At 32.0% G+C, this 23,048-nt stretch overlaps 1 protein-coding gene across 4 annotated transcripts in view; it reads right to left on the bottom strand.

The window, feature by feature from the left end:
• Positions 1 to 5,970: 5,970 nt before the first annotated feature.
• LOC126771014 (pyrokinin-1 receptor-like) overlaps positions 5,971 to 23,048 on the bottom strand; it is a 42,375-nt gene continuing 25,297 nt past the window's right edge. For 2 of the 4 annotated variants that reach the window (XM_050490646.1, XM_050490648.1), the window contains exons 4-6: positions 20,645 to 20,752; positions 13,791 to 13,982; positions 5,971 to 6,183 (exon numbers count right to left, since the gene is read on the bottom strand). In XM_050490646.1, coding sequence (XP_050346603.1) covers positions 5,974 to 6,183; positions 13,791 to 13,982; positions 20,645 to 20,752 — 510 coding nt within the window. In that variant the 3' untranslated portion in view covers positions 5,971 to 5,973. The remainder of the gene's footprint in view (positions 6,184 to 13,790; positions 13,983 to 20,644; positions 20,753 to 23,048) is intronic. The other 2 variants (XM_050490650.1, XM_050490649.1) reach the window with 2 other exon arrangements.

Below are 23,048 nucleotides of genomic sequence, written 5' to 3'. Positions count from 1 at the left end.
GCAAACTCTTGTAAGACGTATTTATAGGCGCTATGAGATTTACTATTTTAGTAATTAAAACTGAGAAAACAAACGACAAAATGGACCACTATTGATGGTCTCTTCGCCTACGAAACCGACGAGGGGTGCAACTGACAGCCATTTGGATGTACACATAGAAAATTGCCAACCGTGGTGATTACCATTATCCTTTTACTGTATTCCACAGTAAAATCATATCAATGTGCCATGACTTAATGAAATTCAATCTACCTATGGACCATCGCGTAAATCTACACAGCCTTTAAATGTTCGTTCTTTATCCATAGAGGCCGTCTTTTATAACATATGTTCTTTTATTTTGACGTACAATAAGGTTTGTTAATATTATTAACATATTATATATAAGTAATATCAAGCGGAACTCTGACTTACCGAAGATCTAGTTAAGCCCTAAGCTAAGCTAATGCTAAGATAAAAGAGATAACTATCATAATTACATTCGTTGTTGTTTGTTTTGAACTAACATTCCGCTACTCTCGCAAACAACTAGTAATCAGAACTTTCTGGTATTATTATATGAGTACGCTACTTTATCCAATGACGCGCAGGCAACTATATTATTGTTAATAACAATGTTTTGCTTTAAGTTAATACAATAACAACGTTATATTACTAACTCCCCGCTCAGATATTGCGAAAGGAAATTAATTTTAGTCTATTACTCGACATACAATTTTTATTCGTAATTCATCTTCTTTAGCTTTTTTAAAGATACCTACTATAGTATAGTTTATTAATTAAATACATAATAAGATTGATTATATTTCTAAGTAATAAGCATAATTATGATGAACAAATTCCTCGTTGGAATAACATGTTCTTGAATAGATAGTTTTATAGTTTGTATCATTTGCTCACAATGAAGAGATCCACGACAACCACAGCCCAATTACATAGCAGATTGAAAACCGACTTCAATCTTTGCTCTTTTATTATATTTCGTAGTTTTTGAATATATTGTTGATGGATAATATTATATATTATTTATATATTAATGTTATATATAGTAGAAATAAACATAAAACTACTACAAATTTCCGACTCCGCAAAGTCAATAGTTTTTTTTAAATTTATTTATGTATCTAATTAAATAACAATACAAAATTTATCATAATGATAGCAGCTTAAAAGCCACTAAGTTTTATACGTGTGCATTTCTTAATACAAGATCATTGATGATTAAAATGCTTGGAGTTTGTCTTCATAAACCATGCGGAATATATAAATTAATTTGAATTTAATTGCTGTCATTTAATTAGTAGAAAAGAGCAACTATTGAGTTTTTTCCCATTTGTCTACAGATAGATTATAGTAATTATTCCACAACTATAATACGTTTTCAAATTATACAAAAAATCACACGCCCACACACGTGTCATGCACTGTGGTTTCGGTGAAGTAGTATCCACCTTATAAGGTGGTAGAGCTTTATGCAAGCCCGTCTGGATAGAAACCATCGTCTCATGAGATATTCTACCACTACACAGCAATACTTAGTATTGTTGCGCCCTAGTTTAAAGGATAAGTGAGCCAGTGTAACTACAGACACAAGGGACATAACATCATTGTAAGTCTGGTAGCGCATTGGCCATGTAATGCTAAATACTTCTTACATCGCCAATTTATATGGGCGGTGGTGACCACATAACATTCGGTGGCCCATTTACCCGTCCTACCGATAAATTAAAAAAATTAAATAAAAATACCCCTCGATCTGTGGGTATCGTAAAAGCCGACTACATGCATCTTTCAAACACTCTATGGATTATCAGTCTGTCATGAAACCAATCCATTAAAAAAAATAATTCTCAGGCAGCCGGTCGTAATAGCCTACTAAATCCTTATTTGGTGCTACGGAAGATTTAAATTTCAGCTTACACCGGCTAACCTCAAAAAAATTAGAACTCAATTATCACAATTTAATTATGTATGGGAGGAAAAAGAAAAGGAATACATATTAATGAATAAAATGGTTAGACGGTAACAAACTTCCACTAAATATTATTAACATAGCAGAACATTGCAGTTTGTAAATCTTTAAAAACAAATAAATTTGACTATGGAATATTAATTATAAAAATCAGTTGCGAAGAAATTGATATCAAATATTTATTGTTCTTCTGTAAGTTAATGTTGTAAAATATGCCTTTTAAGTTTATTTTATATATTTTTATTATAATATATTAATTTATTTTTTATCTTATTATATAGGCTGGGAAAATCGGCAACCTGATAGTAAGTGGGCAACACCGCCCATAGACTTTGGCGCTGTAAGAAATATTGACCACTCCGTATACCACATCAGACCAGAAATACTTATTTATGTATTTCAATTAATATATTTAATAATAACATATTTCGTTATTGTATACGATTTAATAAAAATATAATCGATTCCAGAATTTAATTAGTATTACTTTGTGATTGTAAGATGAAAAATAGTTTTCGCGCATTATTAAAAAAGAACTGAACGACTGTCAACGAATTAACGAAGAATGATCCAGAAATTTAAGGAATAATTATATTAAAAAATAATAAAATTTATCACTTGTACTGGTGTATTTATTAATAATATTAGCATAGATTAGCTGACTGTCTTAATCATTCGGTTTTTCTCATTTTAAGAAGAAATATTCTAATTTAGATAAAGTAACTAATACCTTTTCAGCATAAATCACACGACAAATATAATCTTCGTTTTATTATTTTATTATAACGATCGCATTAATTATCTTTCGTTCTTCCTTTGTTTTCCACATTCCATTCTGAATATATGTTTGAGTTTTATGTGCCAGTATTTTGAATAATATAAAACCTTATGAATAAATATTATCATAAATCAATATAAATTTATGTTTCTTTGTAAATTAGCCGAGATGGCTTAGTGATTTGCAACGTAGATTCACGCGTTCTTACACGCGCGAATCTTAACCGATGATCGTAGATTTAAACCCGGGCAAGGACCACTATATATTCATGTGCTTAATTTGTGTTTATAATTCATCTGTGCTTGACGGTGAAGGAAAACATCATGAGCAAAACCTGCATGTGTCTAATTTCATTTAAATTCTGCCTCATGTGTATTCTACCAAACCGCATTGGAGTAGCGTGGTGGAATAAGCTCCAAACCTTCTCCTCAAAATGGAGAGGAGGCCTTAGCACAGCAGTGGGACATAACAGGCTGTACGACTACTGTAAAATAAAATATATTAAGTACTATGTTTAAAAAAAAAAAAGTAAAACATCTAAGGCGTTTAAAAATGGATGTGGCTGCTCTAGGATATCAAGTTCCAACAACCTTGCATCTATTGTGGCTCCATTATTAATACATAATAATAAAATATACCACGAAAAAAAAAACTGAAATTGTTGTATATACTGAAATATTATAAGTCTGCTCTTAATGATTTCTTTAAATTATTAAACAAACTGTACATTGCTAAGTCTGAACTAAACGTAAGTTTTTTCGTTGATTTAGTACCTATACCTTCTTTTTGGGGGTTATACGAATAGTTTATTAAAGTGACAATGCACTGCAATCATTTCGAAACAACCATTTTGTATCATAGCTTTATAACAGTCGACATTGAATAATTAGTTACAAATCAATTCTATTGAAATCGTAATGAAATTTAATTGAGCCCAATAAATAAAATAGCTTTTTTTTTTCTTTTAAAAAAATCTTTAAACAAATATATAGTGAGTGTTTCATTATAGCTGTTCTTTGCGCAACCAATTAAACCCTTTGAGAGTTAAGAGACGCAGTTCACTAATTAGTTGTTATGTTTTTTATTTATTTTTTACTTTTTTTTCAATGACACAAACTCTTAGGAGTTTTTGTTAACAAATAAATAATTGTCATGAGTTGATACTTTGTGTACATTAGAAGAGAACTTTTAATTGGTGGCAGGGCTGTATGCAAGCCTATCTGTATGTGGTACCACCTACTTATCACATATTTTGCCGCCATCAATACTGTTTACATGTATTATGTTTCAATGTTTTTTTTTTTTAAATTATTAAAATTATTTATTACAGAATTATTACATTAAAGCTTTAAGTATATACAAATATAAATTAAAAATGTAAAAATCGTGACCGCGTGGAATAATGAATAAAGGGGAAATCCCTTTGAATCGCGATTCCGATTCTCTGAGCGAGCGAATTAACCAGCCCTCCTATCTACAGTAGACGCAAAAGACGGGGTAATATATTTTTGATGAAAGTTTTTGCGCCGTTACTCCAAGTACCAATTGTTCAATAGTACAGAAGTTGATGTGCTACAGCGCCATCTAGTGCCGAGTTAGAACAAACTGTATAATCTAAAAACATTTTCCATGACAATACACATATACATATGTGTGACCATTCACGGTAACCGATCTTACAGTGACGAAGTCTCTTAAATTGAAACAAATGTACCGAGATCAATTTTTATATACATATGTAAATCGATAACTTCAAAAAGGCTCCCAAGCTTAATATATTGTAATGTTAGTTGGTGTGATATATTCAAACATTATTAAATTAATGTTAGAATATACAACTGTTGTCTGTACTGTATTTTTAGATATTACTAATTACTGGTGGTATGGTAATGTACTGTATTTTTACTGGTGGTAGGGCTTTGTGCAAGCTCGTCTGGTTAGGTACCACCCACTCATCAGATATTCTACCGCAAAACAGCAATACTTGATATTGTTGTGTTCCGGTTTGAAGCGTGAGTGTGCCAGTGTAATTACAGGCACAAGGGACATAAAATCTTAGTTCCCAAGGTGGCGCATAGATTATGTAAGCGATGGTTGACATTTCTTACAATGCCAATGTCTAAGGGCGTTTGGTGACCACTTACTTGACCACTTAGGTGGCCCATATGCTCGTCCGCCATCCTATTCTATAAAAAAAAATTAGCTTCATGTAAAATAAACATATTTTCATATTAAAATTAAACTCAGTATAGTTATACTGAGTTAACATACTATTTTTATATCATTTTTTAACTTAAAACGGAAAATGAAACGGTTTCGTCCATATATAAAAAGTGTATTTATCTTCAACGACAACAAACAAAATTGCTAGTTCAAATGTACCTTTCAAAACTTATATTATATATCACATTTCATTCATCATCAACATCATAATTTGAACACAACATAACACTTACACATCGATATTGAACTATATAAAATATATTTTTTTTCCTTTTTTCCTTAAAATAACAATTAATTACTCTTATATTGCACTACAACTTCTTAAATTAATACCTTAATGTTATATATTAAAGTACATCACATTTAAGCCCGGTCACTATTTTCAGAAACGATTCGCTTTTTAATCTCTAATTGCCTTTTCATTTTTTTTATGAAACATTAGTATCTGTCATAATACATTTAACTTACTCTCAGTATACCGTAACAGCCTGTGAATGTCTCACTGCTGGGCTAAAGGCCTCCTCTCCTCTTTTTGAGGAGAAGGTTCTTCTACTCTCAGTATATAGCAAGCCAATGATAGCTAATTCTGAATCACGCCTCATACACAATTCTACTATCCGTAAGCAAAACAAATAGTTTCTGTATATAGTAACCGAACATTACTCAACATAAAATAATGTTTTACCAACATAAAACAAAACTGTATTTTAAATTCGTTCGCATTATACATATAACAAGCACCGTACAGTACAGTAACACAGGATCTAATTTATGTTTACGCCTAAAAAAGAATGTGTGTTTGTTTGTATGCGTTCCCATAACATTCATCCGATATTAACGAGAAGGATTCCGGTACTGTCGTATCGGATAATTGTTTATAAAACAATTTGAAGCGGCATTTCGATCCATGCCAGGTAATAGCTAGTCACTGATTTCATTTCAGTTTTGCCATCTAAAATAAGTTTAGGGTGGTCTACCGAGCACCCTAAACTGACGTATCTCAGGTAATTGCTCCAATATTGCAGTTGACTTGGTACATGAAAGTTGCTAACTCCTCTCTACTCAACTCCTGATCGACTTCGTGAAGACTTGAATTTGATATGCTTCGCGGTGAAGTACAGGAATCTGATCTTTCAGGCAGATGTCTCTTCCAAATCCAACTGACGTCTGGCGCCTCCTTTACAACGGTGAGATCGGACCGATGATAGGACTGGAAATAAAAAAACAATAAAAGTTTAGTTTATCGAAAGTGAATTCATACACTTAGTCCATTACTAGTTACGGTATGGCATGGAAAGAATAATAGTCAACGGAAAACGTTTGTGTCGTAACACATAACTCTATTGGTTTACGCGGGATCCTCAAAGTCATATTTCAGCCAATTTTCTCAAACTTTAATGATTATACACCTAAACCTCATGAAACGCTCCATCCTTATGACCGTATTAAAACCCGTTCTGTAGTTTTTGAAGTTATCGCTTTCAGATAGACAGACGCAGCGGACTTGTTTTATGATGTCATATTTCCTTACACACGATTGTACCATTACCCCGTAACACTATGGACATACGAACATATACACAACAATATGCTTTTAAGTCCCCATCAATAAATAGTGCACATCGACCTTTGAAAATAGGCAGTCGGCTAAATTCGGTTTCGTAGAGCGTTGTCTGTATCGCACGTAACACTAAGCCCGGTATACTCCTTAGGAGTTGTTAAAACAATTATGAGTTTATGTGTAATTAAATAAAATACATTATACCTATTATTAAAATGACACATACTAATAAAAACTTTTAATCATTTAAGTTCTCGATTCATACTATGCATGCCAATGTGAAATATTTATTGACGGGTATTATATATGCTTATTTGAATAAATTATTTATTGACGAAAGAGAACAGATACAGGTTTAATTTAAATAACTTCAGAAATAGAAAGGAAGAAATTAAAAAATAAATAAAAAGGAACATCGAGCTACATATATTAGAAGATTTCAGAAACAACGAGGAAATTTTTCGCATACCTACATATAGATAATTTTTATGTAGATTTGGAAGCTTATCAGAATACAAATGAGTTTTAAAAAAATAGTTCCTAAATATTTGAATCTTTATATCTAAAAGATGTAAAATATACAATTATTATCCATAGTTTATTTGTCGATGACGACAGTACTTAAATCAAATAATTTGCATGATCCAATATTCATATAATTAAATAAAAAAAATAAAAAAAATAACAATCTTTATTTACCGAAAACGAATTTACGATTTCGTGAATAAATCCGTTAGGACCACGCTACGTAAACTTCTGATTTATAACAAAAAAATACTGTTATTGCATTTCAGTAGAATTATATATTTGTTGCTTTAAAAGGATATATGGAATTTTAAGTAGTTAATCGTCCTTGAGATTGAATAATATGGACGATTGCAATCTATTTAATTTGTAATGCTTGTTTTTATTATTTTTGGTTTTTGTGAAGATTGAAATTAGGTTTATATGTAGGTTATGATGTTTGTTCTTTTTTAATTTTCGATTTTGAAAGACAAATTTGTAATTCATATAATTTTTCAATATAAAGCTTTTGATTTTGGTTTTCAAATTATCGTTTTGATTTACTTCAAAATTTATATTTTCGATAATAAACATTGAAGTATAACCTAAAAGTAACGAACTATAGCTACGCCCCTATCAGTGTCATTGGTTTGCCACAAGATCCTTGATGCAATATAAAAAAATTAAACGTACATACATAATTTTAAATTAAATATAATTATTATATAAAAATTTTGTTCTTTAGTAATACACGAATAAGACAAAAAGCAGGGTGCCTCATCTTATGCGGAAATAACTATTCGACGATATATATATATAAGGCGATTTTCAATTTTATTAATTTCCTTTTCCTTAACTGGCTTTTTCACACCTTCGCATTTTCCCCTACTATTTTCACATGTAAGCTTGAGCCTCGAGGTTTATTTTTCCATTTCCTTAAGCTAGGGAGGAGATGGCTCGCTAGGATATTACCCTCCTGCCACGAATATGGTGCGCCACTTGGACATAACATCTTTTTCAAAGTTCGTAGCGCATTGGCGATGTACGGGATTTCTAATATTTCTTAAATCCGATTTCTATAACCTATGTCTGTATAGTATAATTCTGTGTCTGTGAGTGCGAATGAGTACACCAAAGACATAAGCTATGATTTTGTTTTGTTAAAATAGTATAACAATTATAAATCTTTGTGACCATAAAATGTCTGCATTCATATTTTGACCGTACATAAAACATTTATAATTGTGTACATAAAACGACTTATAACAAAAGAAATATTTGAAATATAAGCAATTTTATTATTTGGAATGTTCATATTTCTATTATCAATGCCACAACGTAAACACATACCGCAACATATTTACCAAGGATATTATATAACATCTCCAGTAATAAAGTTTGTTTAAATATATATTTATACAGAAATATTATTATTAATTATAGTCAGGGGTTAAATAGTTAAGAATGAAAATTGAATTATAATAACTTTTAACGCAATTATGTAAAAAAATATACAGATTATAAAGTATTGGTGTTATGGCTATAAAATTTTGAAATAAAATTGCATACAATATTCCATGAAAGCTTTATATTAGATCCTTACATATGAAATTGGCTTTTGTACGGGAGGAATATAAAGTCAATATTTTTTTTGTAAAATATATTTAATTAATCAAAGTATGCACCGTTGTTATCTTGTACAGATAACAACGGTGGCGATCTTTTGCCATCTCATAGGTTCATTGATCCCTTTACTAAAAAAACCATGGGGGCGAGAATCAATAAACTCTTTGAAGGCGGTTTGGACTGCCGCATCAGAGTTGAATTTATTTCCTTGTAAGAAGTTGTCCGAATTCCGGAAAAAATGGTAATCTGAGTACGGTGGATGTCTCAGACACTCCCATTGTAGCTCATCTAACTTAGTGGTTATTTGTTGTGCAGTGTGTGGTCTTGCGTTGTCGTGAAGCAGCAGTGGCCTAGAGCGATTGACCAATCTCGGTTGCTTAGCAGCTAGTTCTTCCTTCATGGTTTGCAGTTGCGGACAAAAGATACCCGCTGTAATCGTTTGGCCAGATTTTAGAAAGCTGTAGTGAACGACAACGGCGCTAGTCCACCAAACACTCACAAGTAACTTTTTCTGAGTCAATTTTTATTTAGGGCAGGATTTGGCTGGGTCTCCAGGGTTCAGCGATTGCGACGAGCGCTTCCGATTATCGTACAGTACCACTTTTTATCACAAGTAATGATTTTATTTAAAATCCCTTAATTAAATTAATTATTGTGTCCGTTGAGCAAAGTAACACAGCAGTCGACGCGTGTTTGCAAGTTCGATTCAGTCAATTCATGACGTACCCATCGTTCATCATCGTCGTTTGTCTTACTCCGAAGCCTGCAGCTATCTCTGAAGTGCTTTGTGATGGATCCGCTTCCACAATAGCCTTTCATACTTCATTTTCCACTTTGGTTTTCGGCCGTCCACGGGGTTAGTTCTGAAGGTCGAAATTTCCAGAACGAAAACGTTGAAACCAAAGACGCACCGTGCTTTCTTTTGCGACACCAGCGCCGTACACATCATTAATCCTTGGAGCTGTTTCTGCAGCACTCAAATGTACCAGCTAAATGAATTTATAAATTTGAATTTGGAATTCTTAACCAAAAATAAATATCTCATTCAAATCCTAAGCAAAGAGGCTTTGCTGTTATACTTTTCGTATTGCGGACGGTTCCCTTGTAGATATAAATTGAGACTGTTTGTAGGCCGATCTAGTACTGAAATAGACGGCGACAAGCCCGTAATTCAATCAGGAAATTATTACCAACCCATCATTTAGCAGAAGCGAATAAGGAAAACTAATTTTTTTTTTAATTTTTATATAAACCTTAAAACGATAACTTTGATTAATATGCAAAAAAAAAGTAAAATAACAATTCGTATTTTATATCATATTTATTTTAATATTATGTTAATTTATACAATTCCGGTTACTGCATGAAAAAGACAAATTAACAGGACAATGAATTAATTTTATTATAATAAAGTAAATATTAACTTTTATAAATTACAATATATAAAAACATTATTTAAGTACGAATAAATTTAAATTAAGCTTATAGACGCCGAGATGCCCCAGTGATAAGAACGCGTGAATCTTAACCGATGAACGTGGGTTCAAACCCGTGCAAGCACCTCTGAATTTTAATGTGCTTAATTTCTGTTTATAATTCATCTCGTACTTTTCGGTGAAGGAAAACGTCGTGAGGAAACCTGCATTTGTCTAATTTCATCGAAATTCTGCCACATGTGTATTCCACCAACCCGCATTCGAGCAGCGGGGTGGAATAAGCTTCGAGCCTTTTCCTCAAAAAGGGAGAGCCCAGCAGTGGGACATTTACAGGCTGTTACTGTTATAGACGCCCGCTGGCTGAGCTCAAGGCTTATTTACCTAATATAAATAAGCAAACTTTATTCAAGTATGCTCTGACAATCATGCTTGCTTCAAAACGAATCCATAAAACCTAAAAGTCCAACGCGAAACAAACGTCGAGAGCGAAGAAAAGTGGAAAAAAAAATCAAATTCCTGTTTACATCGACCTACGTCACTAGTGGCTTCATGCGGGGTCAATATTCATAACATCATGATAACATTGGAAGACTTGAAGCGTAAGCCCCTCATTTGCACAGGAGACTTTAATGTCAATGCCGACAGAGATATTAGACAGCGCTGAATTTGCTAAACTTCTTGCCCACGCAGGTTCGATGGTTCAATTATGTATGAAGTGTTCTACATAAGATAAATTGTAATTTATCTATTTCGTAATTATAAAAGATATCGGTAATTAAATAACCCAAACATGAATACAAAACACTTGTAATTTTATCCTATCGTTTTCACGAAAAATCGAGTTGCAAAGGCACCTATCTATATACAAATTTTATCTTTTATAAAATATTGCATAAAGTGCTACATAGTATAGTAGCCTTACATATTTACTTCGTTATACTAAGTACGGTGACTATTAATTATTTTATTTTCAAAGATTATATAAGAACTTATTATTAATTTAGTTTCAATAATTTTGAAATGCACATAATTACAACTTAAAGCACCGTGCCTAATAAGAATTGACTCTAAAGCTCAGTGGTGCATGCCTGGCTTTGAACCCGCTGCCTTCGGATTTGACACTGGTCAGTGGGCGAGAATTTATGCATTTTTGCAATCTATTAAATGAGGAGACATTTAGTTGGTAATGACAAACGATAACGATAATCGATGAACGATAAGGAGGTTTTATGACAACACGTAAAACTTATTTTTGCAATACTTATATTAAAAGATATCTACTTACAATAATAGGTATGTCAACCAAATGAATCTTCGAGACTTGCAGTTAAAAAATGTTATAAAAAGGAATGCTAAGATTTATTGTTCTGAAGCCACCACACCCTCCTTGGGAATAAATTTTTGTAAGTTGTTTGTTCAACTGAACATCTAAAAAAGGATCTAAAGCTGTAATTTCGAGATTACAGGATAGGCTTGGTTATATTAAGATTACTAGCTTATAGCTACGTGGATATTTGTTTATGGACAAAAATATTAGCTGTGATTTTTTAATACAATTTCCATAATTAGTATTTAATAATAATTATTTTTTAATACTAACAATTATTTTATAACAATTAGCAAATAAAATAAATTTAGTAAATCGACAAAACTATTGTCGATTTACTAAATTTATTTAATTTTTGTTCATAACTACTTATCAACACAAAAGTAAACCTACTCATATTAACATTATTATGCATCTTCGTAATCCTAAATACTGATTTAAAAAAAAATCTAGATTTCATATAGTTTAAGAAATAACTTTTAATTATTAATTAAAAATTAAATTGATTGATTATTTATGACTACAAACTTGAGCATGATTGCAATATACTCGTAATAAGACTGTTCTTTCGCGCCTTTTAAATTGTTGATGTAACTTAATTCATGTGAAGTGATTGCTATTAAAAAAAACGTTTAATCTTCAAGTGACAAGTGAAAATTATATTAACATATTCTTGAATGTTTTCGCGTGCTACGTAGCAAAATGAGTAGATATAATATAAGGTAGGTTCAATATTTTCTGTAATAATTACTACATATATAAAAATTGAATAAAGTTACCCTCTTGCTAGGTATGCTATTTCGATTAGAAAATCTTTCTGATAAATATATCATATCTCTAACGGAAATAACACGTTTTACTCACTTTAACAATTGTGTTGTTAAAATCGCTTTTTCCTTCAAAAATTGGAGATAGATCGTAAAAAATTAATTGTAAAATGCAGAATAAGACATAATACAAAAGAACCATAAGAACTTATGTACATATATATATATATATATATATATATATATATATATATATATATATATATATATTTATGATATTTATATGATATATATTTATGATATATATACTGATATTTTACTTTTAACCAGGAATTTTACATTCGTAAGTAGACATAATATTGTGAATCTATAACACTACTTTACAACTTTTTTAAATAATAAAACTATTGCAGTTAATTATACAATGAGTGTTGTTATAAATTCAGTGATACCAACACTGTAACACAATGCTTTGCTATCAAGTGCTAAAAGTGTCTGCTTGTTCATAATTCCCAAAGATTTACAGAAAAAAATGTTCTTTTTTATGCTTGAATATTTTTCCTCCGTATTCTTTACTAGAATTATCTCCTACCTCCCTAAATTTAATGTTATTATTAGCTTCTTAATGTAATGGTGCTTAAACAAGTAAAGTATTTAAATATTTTTATATTACACTAGCATAAACCGGTATATGACCAATTGTCATTTTCATTTGAACGATATTTAATACGGCAGTTTATATTTATGTTTTGCAGTTTATGTTCTGCAGCATCATCTTTTGGCGAGTTAAAATAAAGTGGATATGACAAAATCTTTCTCAGGGCAAAAAATATATATAAGTATATATACTGATTTAAAATTACATCTTACCGAAAACATTTTTAATGTAATTGTGCCAATGGCTTTGAAATCATTAAAACGAATAGTTCATATAGATTTAGTACCAACATAACGATTTGACGAGCCGGTTGGCGTGGTTGGTAGAACACTTGCCTTTCAAGCTGAAGGTTGTAAGTTCGATTCCCATCCAGGACAGACATTTGTGTGCATGAACATGTCTGTTTGTCCTGAGTCTGGGTGTAATTATCTATATAAGTATGTATTTACAAAAGAAAAGTAGTATATGTAGTATATCAGTTGTCTGGTTTCCATAGCACAAGCTTTGTACAAGCTTAATTTGGGATCAGATGGCCGTGTGTGAAAAATGTCCCAGGATATTATTATTATTATTATTATTATTATTATAACATAAATGATTGCGGATCACTGTCCTCAATCGACATATGTATAAAGGACAAAAGGGTAGAACAGGTAATGGCATATAAAACAAACGTCAATTCTTTTACATACATTGTAAACATGGAGTAGGAAACATTTTTAAATAGTTCTAGACTCAAACTATTAATACGTCCTCAACAGTGTCAGCGACTAGTGCAAACATAAATAAAGTAAACATAAAGTGCACGAAAAGCCTTCAATTTTTACATAAACTTAGTTTACATTCTGTATTTTAAAGTACTTTTTATATTGCAAACCAGCCCCATTTTATTGTGCTGAAACTCAAAGCTATAATTAATGTTAATTGCCTGACCTCACCTGCGCTATGGGTGGCGCGTCGTACAGTTGCGAGGAAGCGGTGGACAGACGCCGGAGCAGCCGGGAGTTGGGAAGTTGCCTTTGACGCTGTGCAGATCTCATCGCGGCGCGATGTCTTTGAGAAGCCAATATAGCGCTATATGATCTTTCTAGCCGCGGACCGCCTCGTCTACACCATTTCGATAACGTAATCTAAATAAAAGAAAACAATAAATGTAACAAAAACGGCGAAATCTTTTTTTTCTGTTTTTTTATCTTATCACTCAGTTTTTTTTAACTTGTAAGACGTAGCAATTAAATATCTTTAACCGAAATCATCACAAAAAAAGATTTAATGGTAATCTTAAAGGTTTCACAACATTAATTAAATTAACAAAAAGATGAAACATAAAACGATTCAATTGGCCGAAACTCTAGTTAAGAAATCACATGAATATAAAGATAACATGTTCAATTATACTTTATATTATTATAATAAATCCGTGTTAATTGTTTTGGTACAAATGCTGAGAGTACAAGGTCAGCAAAAATAAAAAAATCCTACACGTTAAACTGTGTTTCATATTATTCATGAGCAAAACGATGGACTTCATAACAAGTTGTTCACCCAGAGCGACCCAAAGTCAGAGCCTTTTTACTAAAAATAGCTTAGATTTATGGTTGACCTTTGCTAGAGGAAATGAGTTCAATAGGTCCCGCTCGCGCCATAAAACGATGTCGATAATAATGAAATTTTCGATGCAATAACCTCGCATACTAAAATTTTATAAAGAAAATATTTTAAACTTATTTTGAACGTGAACAAAATACAAATATAAAATCAATGTAATCAAGTTAGTCAATCAATCAGTTTATTTTATATACATATTACTAGTTTCCGCCTGCGGCTTCACCCGCGTGTAGATCACCCTATAGGGGAGTGGTTTAGGTACCCTATGTCCTCTTTTGTAACTAACAACGTATATACAAAATATCATAATGAACGGTAATTATCTTTTTCATGTTATTGTTTATGTAATTTTACTGATAGCAGGATTTTTGACATGCCTTTTACAGTACAACACTTTATTTATAAATCTTTATTTATAGATAAAATATATCACTTTTTAAATAGAAAAAATATCAATGATAACTTTTATTTGAATGTTCTGTAACACCGTTTAAAACATTATCAAAAAAAAATATTTATATAGTATGTAATAGTGTGAGCAAGTACACTCCACACATTGAACTACGCTGATCTATACCAATTTTATCCAAGTAACTAATTAATTGGCAAGACCACTTGACTAAAGTGTGACATATTGAAAGAAATAAACAAAAGTCGGAGATTTATAAGCACGTATGTACAAAGTCACTCCTTTAAGAACGAAAAATAAAACGTGGTATAAAATCTTGGTATATCAAATTATAGGATAATAAATATAATGTATTAGTCATTGTATATAATAGTCTAGATATATAGTATATATATATATATATATATATATATATATATATATATATATATATATATATATATATTATATATATATATATATATGTACTATTTATATATATCAGACAAATGTGTCAACGAAAATAAGCCTCCTTACACCGTGAATTTGCTACTAACCACGACATTTAAGATGTTATAACCCTAATGCTTGTAATTAGACTGGCTCACTCACCCAACAAACCGGAACACAGCAACTTACAAAGCACTAAGTTCGACAGTTCATTAGTATTAACTTATTTTTTTTATTAATTACCTATATCAAACACAATATATAATTGCACCAGAAAAAAAACTTGACGTTTATTCATTGCATGTAACTAAATAACACAAAATGCAATAAATGTCGTAGCGGAAGTAAGCTCGACTGAGTCGCTTTGTATTTATTAAATTGTTTTTGTCTACGTTAGGGACTAATGCTTGTTGATTTAGGAATAGGCTTTTACAGGAACCAAATAGTTTTTAAACTTATTCATATGTATAAAAAATAGGTCTCTGGTTTAAATAATAGTAAGCGAAATGCCACCACACGTGACCCTAGAACACATTTTAATAATAATATAAAAAAATAAAAAACGTGAAAAACAAAACAATAACATATAAATAATTAACGTTGAAACCGCACAACTTTGACCGTATCTGTAACAGCCTGTGAATGTCCCACTGCTTGTTTAAAGGCCTCCTCTCGCTTTTTGAGGAGAAGGTTTGGAGCTAATTTTACCACGCTACTCCAATGCGGGTTGGTGGAATACACATGTGGCAGAATTTCAGTGAAATTAGACACATGCAGGTTTCCTCACGATATTTTTCTCAACCGTAAAGCACGAGGTAAATTATAATTAAATTAAATTAAGCACACGAAAAGATACAACGGCTTAGAGAAATTTGTAGTAGTATAATGTATTTATTTATTTTTGGGCCACCAATAAAATGGCATGTCATCTTAACATAAAAATAAATAAACTTAAATAATGGAATAAATAATTTCAATTAGAGGCACCATCGTGCAAAGTGTAGTTATTGTTATAGTGATTCCCGTGACTCAGAAAACACGTAAAGAAGTTGGTCCTGCCCTTGAACTCTTTCCGGTCGTGACGGATTGCTATCCCATCGGATTATGATAGTTAGGGAACAGAGAGTGCACCTGTGTTTGCGCACACACTTGTGCACTATAATCCCTACATAGTTGACTAATCTCTCTTGAGATTGACTGCCGTGGCCGAAACTGGTCTGGAGGACATTATTTCATAAATTGGGATAACTAATTGAAATGAAATAATACACATAGTGGCTAAAATTTGCGCTAGCTGTCATGTGCCTCGCACTATCACATAAGTAGTGTTAGAAGTTTCATTTTAATTATTATTCTTTACAGTGAGTAAATTAGTTCATAATAAAATATACTTGTAATATTAATTACCTTTAAAAATAAAATACATAAAAAGTAGTAATTGTTTATTTATTAACTGCTGACAGTACACTACTACAAGCACTATAAAAAAACTTTTTAATTATTATTCTTTACAGTGAGTAAATTAGTTCATAATAAAATATACTTGTAATATTAATTACCTTTAAAAATAAAATACATAAAAAGTAGTAATTGTTTATTTATTAACTGCTGACAGTACACTACTACAAGCACTATAAAAAAACTTCTCTAAGCCTCTGTAAAAAAGTTTAGCGATTCACCAAACGTTTGTCTGTTTCAGAGTACTTTTATGTAGCAACGTTTTTAATGTCCTGCTACTTTAATGCTTACCTACTTATAGTAAATTGCCTCTTATAAAATATATTATTGTAGCTATTCTATAAGCAGTAACAGTAAATACCTCTAGTAAACAATAAGTCATAATTTACTAACGTCAATTTGAACGCACAGCACACAAGGTTTAAGCAACAACACTTTTAATAATTTTATTATTCCCTAAAGCATTTTCGACCGGTGTGGTTTATAAAAAAATACTAACAAAAAAAATACGACAGATTTACGACGATTAGGCATCAATCTTATCTTCTTATGTGAAGAGAACTATGTGCAGCAACGAATTATCATTATAGGTTAAGATGAGGAATCGATATATATTTAGGCAGTTAATAAATGTTTAATTAAACAAAAAGCTGATTTGAATAATTTATTCATACTTAATATTACTAAAATGTATATGTCTATAATTATTTATTTTGATATTATATACATTCAGCTCGTATTATATGACGCGATTGAAGCATCTTTTTTACACTTAATATGCTAGCGTTTGACCGTTGACTTGTCTGATCGTAAGTATCGACACGGTCTAGGATGTAGCACGCCTAGAAAAAACCTATTTAGTCTGGATTTGAAGACAACCCTCCCTCTCCCTACTATGCCAATGTTCGTCAAGAGATTAAATCAAACCATTGGTCTTAGCTATTACAAACATATGGTGGATCATCTTTAATTCTTGGCAGAGATTATTCTAATTTAATGTATTTCTAAGGCGGTCGTAAAGAGAATAGACGTTCAGGCGGTACTTAAGATAAGCCAAAATGGTTATTGTTCACAATATGCTAATGAATTACTATAAATTATGTTCACAATTCAAAAATCTTCATTTTCTTTCACTTCAATTCAAAATTCACAAATCTTCAAAAAAAAGAGTGCCCTGAAATTCTTACGTCTTGAATATTCCCGCAGAGTAGAATAGAGATGACTCTATTCTTATCTCAAATAGTGGGTGTCATAATAGCTGCCTTTATCGTAAGATCGACTTTGAAGGATTGTCTTATTAAACTTAGCGATAAATCGAGCACGTAAGGTACTTTACCATCAATATAGTGATGGCGACACAACCCACAAGCAAAGCATTCCCAAGGCAGCAATTAAGGTCTGCCAAGCTTGACTGCGCTGATCCCAAATAAACAGGATAAGGGCCGCAAATGTATCACTATCCATCATCAGATGAACTATTGAGTATTACGTCACAATGATATTTTTATTGGAGAATTATAAGAATATAATATGTTATATTATAGCGATTATCTATAAATAATAGACTTGGCATACCAGTCGTAGCTGTCACGGACACCTTTTGTTTTTTTTACTCTTTGCGGGTGGTTGCTATGTGATCTTTAATTGATTTTTATTGCATTATTAGCAAATTTTAATTGTTTCTTCCATATCTTGATAAAATGTCCTTATATTCCTAACTTTGTGAATAATTATTTTTAAACGTCATTTCATTTCTGTCCAAAAAAAAATAATATTTTATAAACTTCTTGTTCGTTTTTCTTAAATATTATATAATTACAATTGTAATGTCCGCTTAATCTCACGTTATTCGTTACAATAATACAAATAAAAAACACTTTGTTCATGTATCTATTTTTGAATGCATGGTTTTTGTGCCTTTTTACAATGTTTAATCATTTGTCCGTGATGATTTCATTGTACGTTGTAACATCAAATTATAATATTTATTGCATAGAGAGATTACTGTACATGTAGTTATTTCGTATGACATAGCTTAAATCTAAGCCAACTGAAGAATAGCCGACTGCGCAAATATGTGTGCAAGCACAAATGCTAAAAGTAAGCTTGCACGGTACAAAAAAAAATTATCTTCTTAACTAGGCTTGAGTTATATTTGAAATTGTAATTGAATTGAAATTGTAAGGTGACGGTGGTGACATTATAAATATAAACTCAGACATATTATGTACCTATAGCAAAATATACTGCGTAAATGAGATTAACATATCAATTAATATTAAATGAATCCTTCATATACTTAAAAACATTGTTTCATAAAAAGACAATTTTCTCTGATAGTTTTTAACACACCATTCAAGATTTTATCGCCTGCACGTTGAATGAATATTCATAAAATGTTGTCACATGGACAGATATTTTGTCCGAGATTTACTGATATCCTTATTTTATCAGTTTATCTAAATAACTTGAGCAACGGTGACAGTTCAGATATAGAACCCAGCGGCTTTAAGCTATTTTCAAGAGACGGGAGTGTAAACACTACCAACTTCCTGAAAGGACTCCGGGCTGCTACTAAAAAAATCTTGATGGAAAGAGACACCCTGTCTTCGGTGATAACAAATAAGAAGTCACTAGAATTTTATTATTATAAATATGTGGTCATAATTTTGGAGCTCGAAAATAAGATAGATTGATAGTCCTTAGTTAAATTAAGACAGATTGCGTCTGCGTAATCGAGATTCAGTAACAAAAGATAAATTGATAATTTTTTTAACAATTTTATAAATTATACCAAAGTTTCGTGATGGATGATATTTTCTAAAAAAAAAAAACAACTATATATACATATCTTTTAAATAATGAAAAATCATGTAGTCGAGGTGCGGTGCATTCAATACAACTGCAGGAAAAAGTATTAAGCAGATTTTTATAGGCATCAGGCAGCGGCCTCTTAATGCAACGTTAATGCTTTTGCTGGTTTCAATAAAATATTTTAATAGTCATAGAACAAATGTTGTTTTTATGGTCTTAGCGATATTATCCTGCGCGGTTATTAATGTTATACAAGTAAATACGTCTAATGTATATAAAATAGAGTTTCGGATGAGCAACGAACTAAATAATTTAGTATTATATTGTTATGCTTTAAATAAATAAGCTAGTCGATTGCTTACTTAAAACATACATCTTTATATCTTCTCATATCACACTAGTGCTATGGAAAAAAAATCTACGAGTAACAATGATAGCTTTGTTACCTATAGGTTGCTTTTTATACTAATAACCTCTGATGTCAACAGCAATATATTTTGTATGAATAATCGGTAAATATTTACCGGTATGTAGGGCTTTGTGCAAGCTCGTCTGGGTAACCACCCACTCATCAGGTATTCTACCGCAAAAGATTTTCTATGGGCGTTGGTGACCACTTACCATCAGCTTTTTGCTAGACCGCTTACCTATAGGGACTAGCAAATAGGCCACCTATATATATTAATAATATCATAAAGGTACACATTATTTTTGAATAAACGGCGAAGAAAGGTTTTTTATTTCTGCAATTGTATAGATGGCTAGTAGTTGTAATGCAGACCGTGTTTATAGGCACTAATTTTACTCTTATTTTCGGGATTTTTTCCTGTATATTTCAATTAGATCGCGCTCAATGTATAAACTATTTCATAAAAAAAAATCATTAAATCCTGTCTAAAACCGAGTAAATAGACAAAAAACAACCAGCAACTAAATTAAATCGTTATCTCCGTCGGTTTTTACAATCGGCTAAATTATGGCTCCGAATTTTCCACCGACCTTCGATTATGCCGATAAATTTATGCAATCGGTCTGCAAAAGTTAATAAAACTTATTATTTTATTATAAACTCACCTTAAACGCATTCCTGAACTTGTTCGACATAATGTTGTATAAGAACGGATTAATCGCCGTGGAGAGGAAATAGAGAACTCCAGAGAGATAAGTAAGAACAATGTACACCTGTAAACAAAAATATGTATTAAATTATTGAAACAAATACTCAAGTATTGGTCTTTTATTTGACTAATTATAATATTACTTAATATTTATAGATTATATATCTAGTAAATTATCTTTAAGTTACGATATAACACGAAAGCTTTAAATGTGTGAGATACAATGATATCTTAGTTTTTATTTCATTCGAATATATCGAGTATCGCCGGAGAATTATCTCAATAATAATAGTCCTCCAGATCGATATCGGCCACGACGTCCAATCTGAAGAGAGCCAACTGCGCAGAACATATTATTCCTAACCTAACCTAACTCTCATAATCAGATGGGACGGCAATCCGACACGACCGGAAAGAGTTCTGGCGCAGGACCAATGGCGTACGTGCTTTGTGGCAAATGTTGGTGAAGTGGTTATCGAAATTTAAATTAAATTAAAGTGATTCTTTGATTGGAATAAACTGTAGTTATAAATACTTCTTTCTCACTTAAATAATGAAAATAATATGAGTAACAAAGCAAGGTCTAGTAAGTATATGTTACTAACCAAATCGTTTAAGGTTAACTTACATTCATGCTTTAGTATGTAAAAGGTAACATCAACTAAGATATTATGTCCATTGTGTCAGTAGTTACACTGGCTCAATCACCTATCAAATTAACAATAATACTAAATATTGCTGTTTGGCGGTAGAATAAGTAATGATTGGGTGGTTGTAATCCAGACAGGTTTGCACAAAAGCCTACTTCCAAAGGGTATTATTTAAATAACTACTATACTGAAAACACAATTTGAGTTAATTAAATGTTTGGTTGTCTGGGACGGAATTTAATTAGTTTTTCGGCAGACAATGAATAAATAAAACATGTGATTATTTATATTGTTGTAACCTCCCACAGAATAAAATTTAATATAATATGAATAAGTGTATTTATTAGTAATTTATTTTATGTACAGACATTTTTTTAAAATACAAAATTAAAATAAAAAGAACAAAATTCACATTACAAATTTAAAGCAAAAACACGCCGTCTAAAAGTCCCACAGGGATTGCCCTGTGGCATTGTGCCCAAGACGCTGGCACTATTGCCTCTCTGCACCGCTAGACTCAGCCTTTGGGCTAAATAAGCGCCAGCTCTTGGGCCACCAGTTTCTTAGAAATATCTTTTATGATTATTTTTGTATCGGACGACCATGGACCAAGGTTTCAAAACCCAGTCCCGCAAATTCATATTCGTTGGATAAAAGTATTTGAGCACCTGCAGCGGCTGCACTGGCCTTATGAGACGTATTCTTGATATGAGATACTACCAGCGTATCTACGCAAGTTGCATCCCACACAAGAACACGTCCCATCGACCGTGGCACTAATGTCGCTCCATCGGGTCTCTTGCCATCATCTCTACATAAACCATTCGGTTCCAAAGAGTAGGAATCGATGCTGTGGCAAAAGCCTGACGAAGTATGTCATTAAGAGATCCATGGCGATATGCACAGCCAGCGCTTTTGCGGCAGCTAAGTCCATGGCGTCCGAAATTATCCACCTGGGTACCACAGGGACATCTGTGAGGCTCGCACACCTTTAAACCGAAGCGAAGGCATACAGCGATGCGTATCGTTGACCAAGTACTGTCCCTAGATTTTTAGAAAGGAGAGCCTGAAGCCAGTGGCCTGCCTCTCTTTACAGATACAGCTAGCAGTCTTGCACGGTCTGTATCTGAAGTACACTGGGACAGGAGCAAATTGTGTGTAAGTTTAATACGAGGTGAATCCCAGTGCTTCTGACAAGCTATATCTGACGGAAATACTTCATCAGGGCAAGACACATTCCAAGCTGTCTTAGCGTCAGCAAGATCCTTCACTACAACATCAGTCGAACTTGGAAAACTTAATGACTGACGAGAGTAATAGAACCATTAGCAGAGGCCAAGAAAGCTGGGAGCGCCAAAGATGACGTAGACTGTATACCTAGCCACCATACTTAACTGGAAGAGCTGCTTGTGTCCAAGAACGTGTATTGAATTGTAAATTTAAAATTTTGGCTACGGCGTCTTTAAGTAATGCATCAATAGCGGCTGTAATAGAAGGAAATTTCCAAAAGGGGCTGCTGCGTAATAAATACATAAGCTTTGGGGCAAATAAACATGTCCGAAGAATGAAAATGGCTATGTGTGGCTTAATATCTAATAAACGCTTCGAAATGAGGCTAAACTTTTCTAATTCTGAATTTATTAAGGGAAGAAATGTATAATCAAATATTGGTGCACCTAGTAAAGTTAAAAAGTGCTTAGGCACCGTAAT

The sequence above is a fragment of the Nymphalis io genome, chromosome 10 (assembly GCF_905147045.1).
Source record: "Nymphalis io chromosome 10, ilAglIoxx1.1, whole genome shotgun sequence".
NCBI classification, from domain to species: domain Eukaryota; kingdom Metazoa; phylum Arthropoda; class Insecta; order Lepidoptera; family Nymphalidae; genus Nymphalis; species Nymphalis io.
This window is presented reverse-complemented; position numbering and strand designations above follow the sequence as displayed.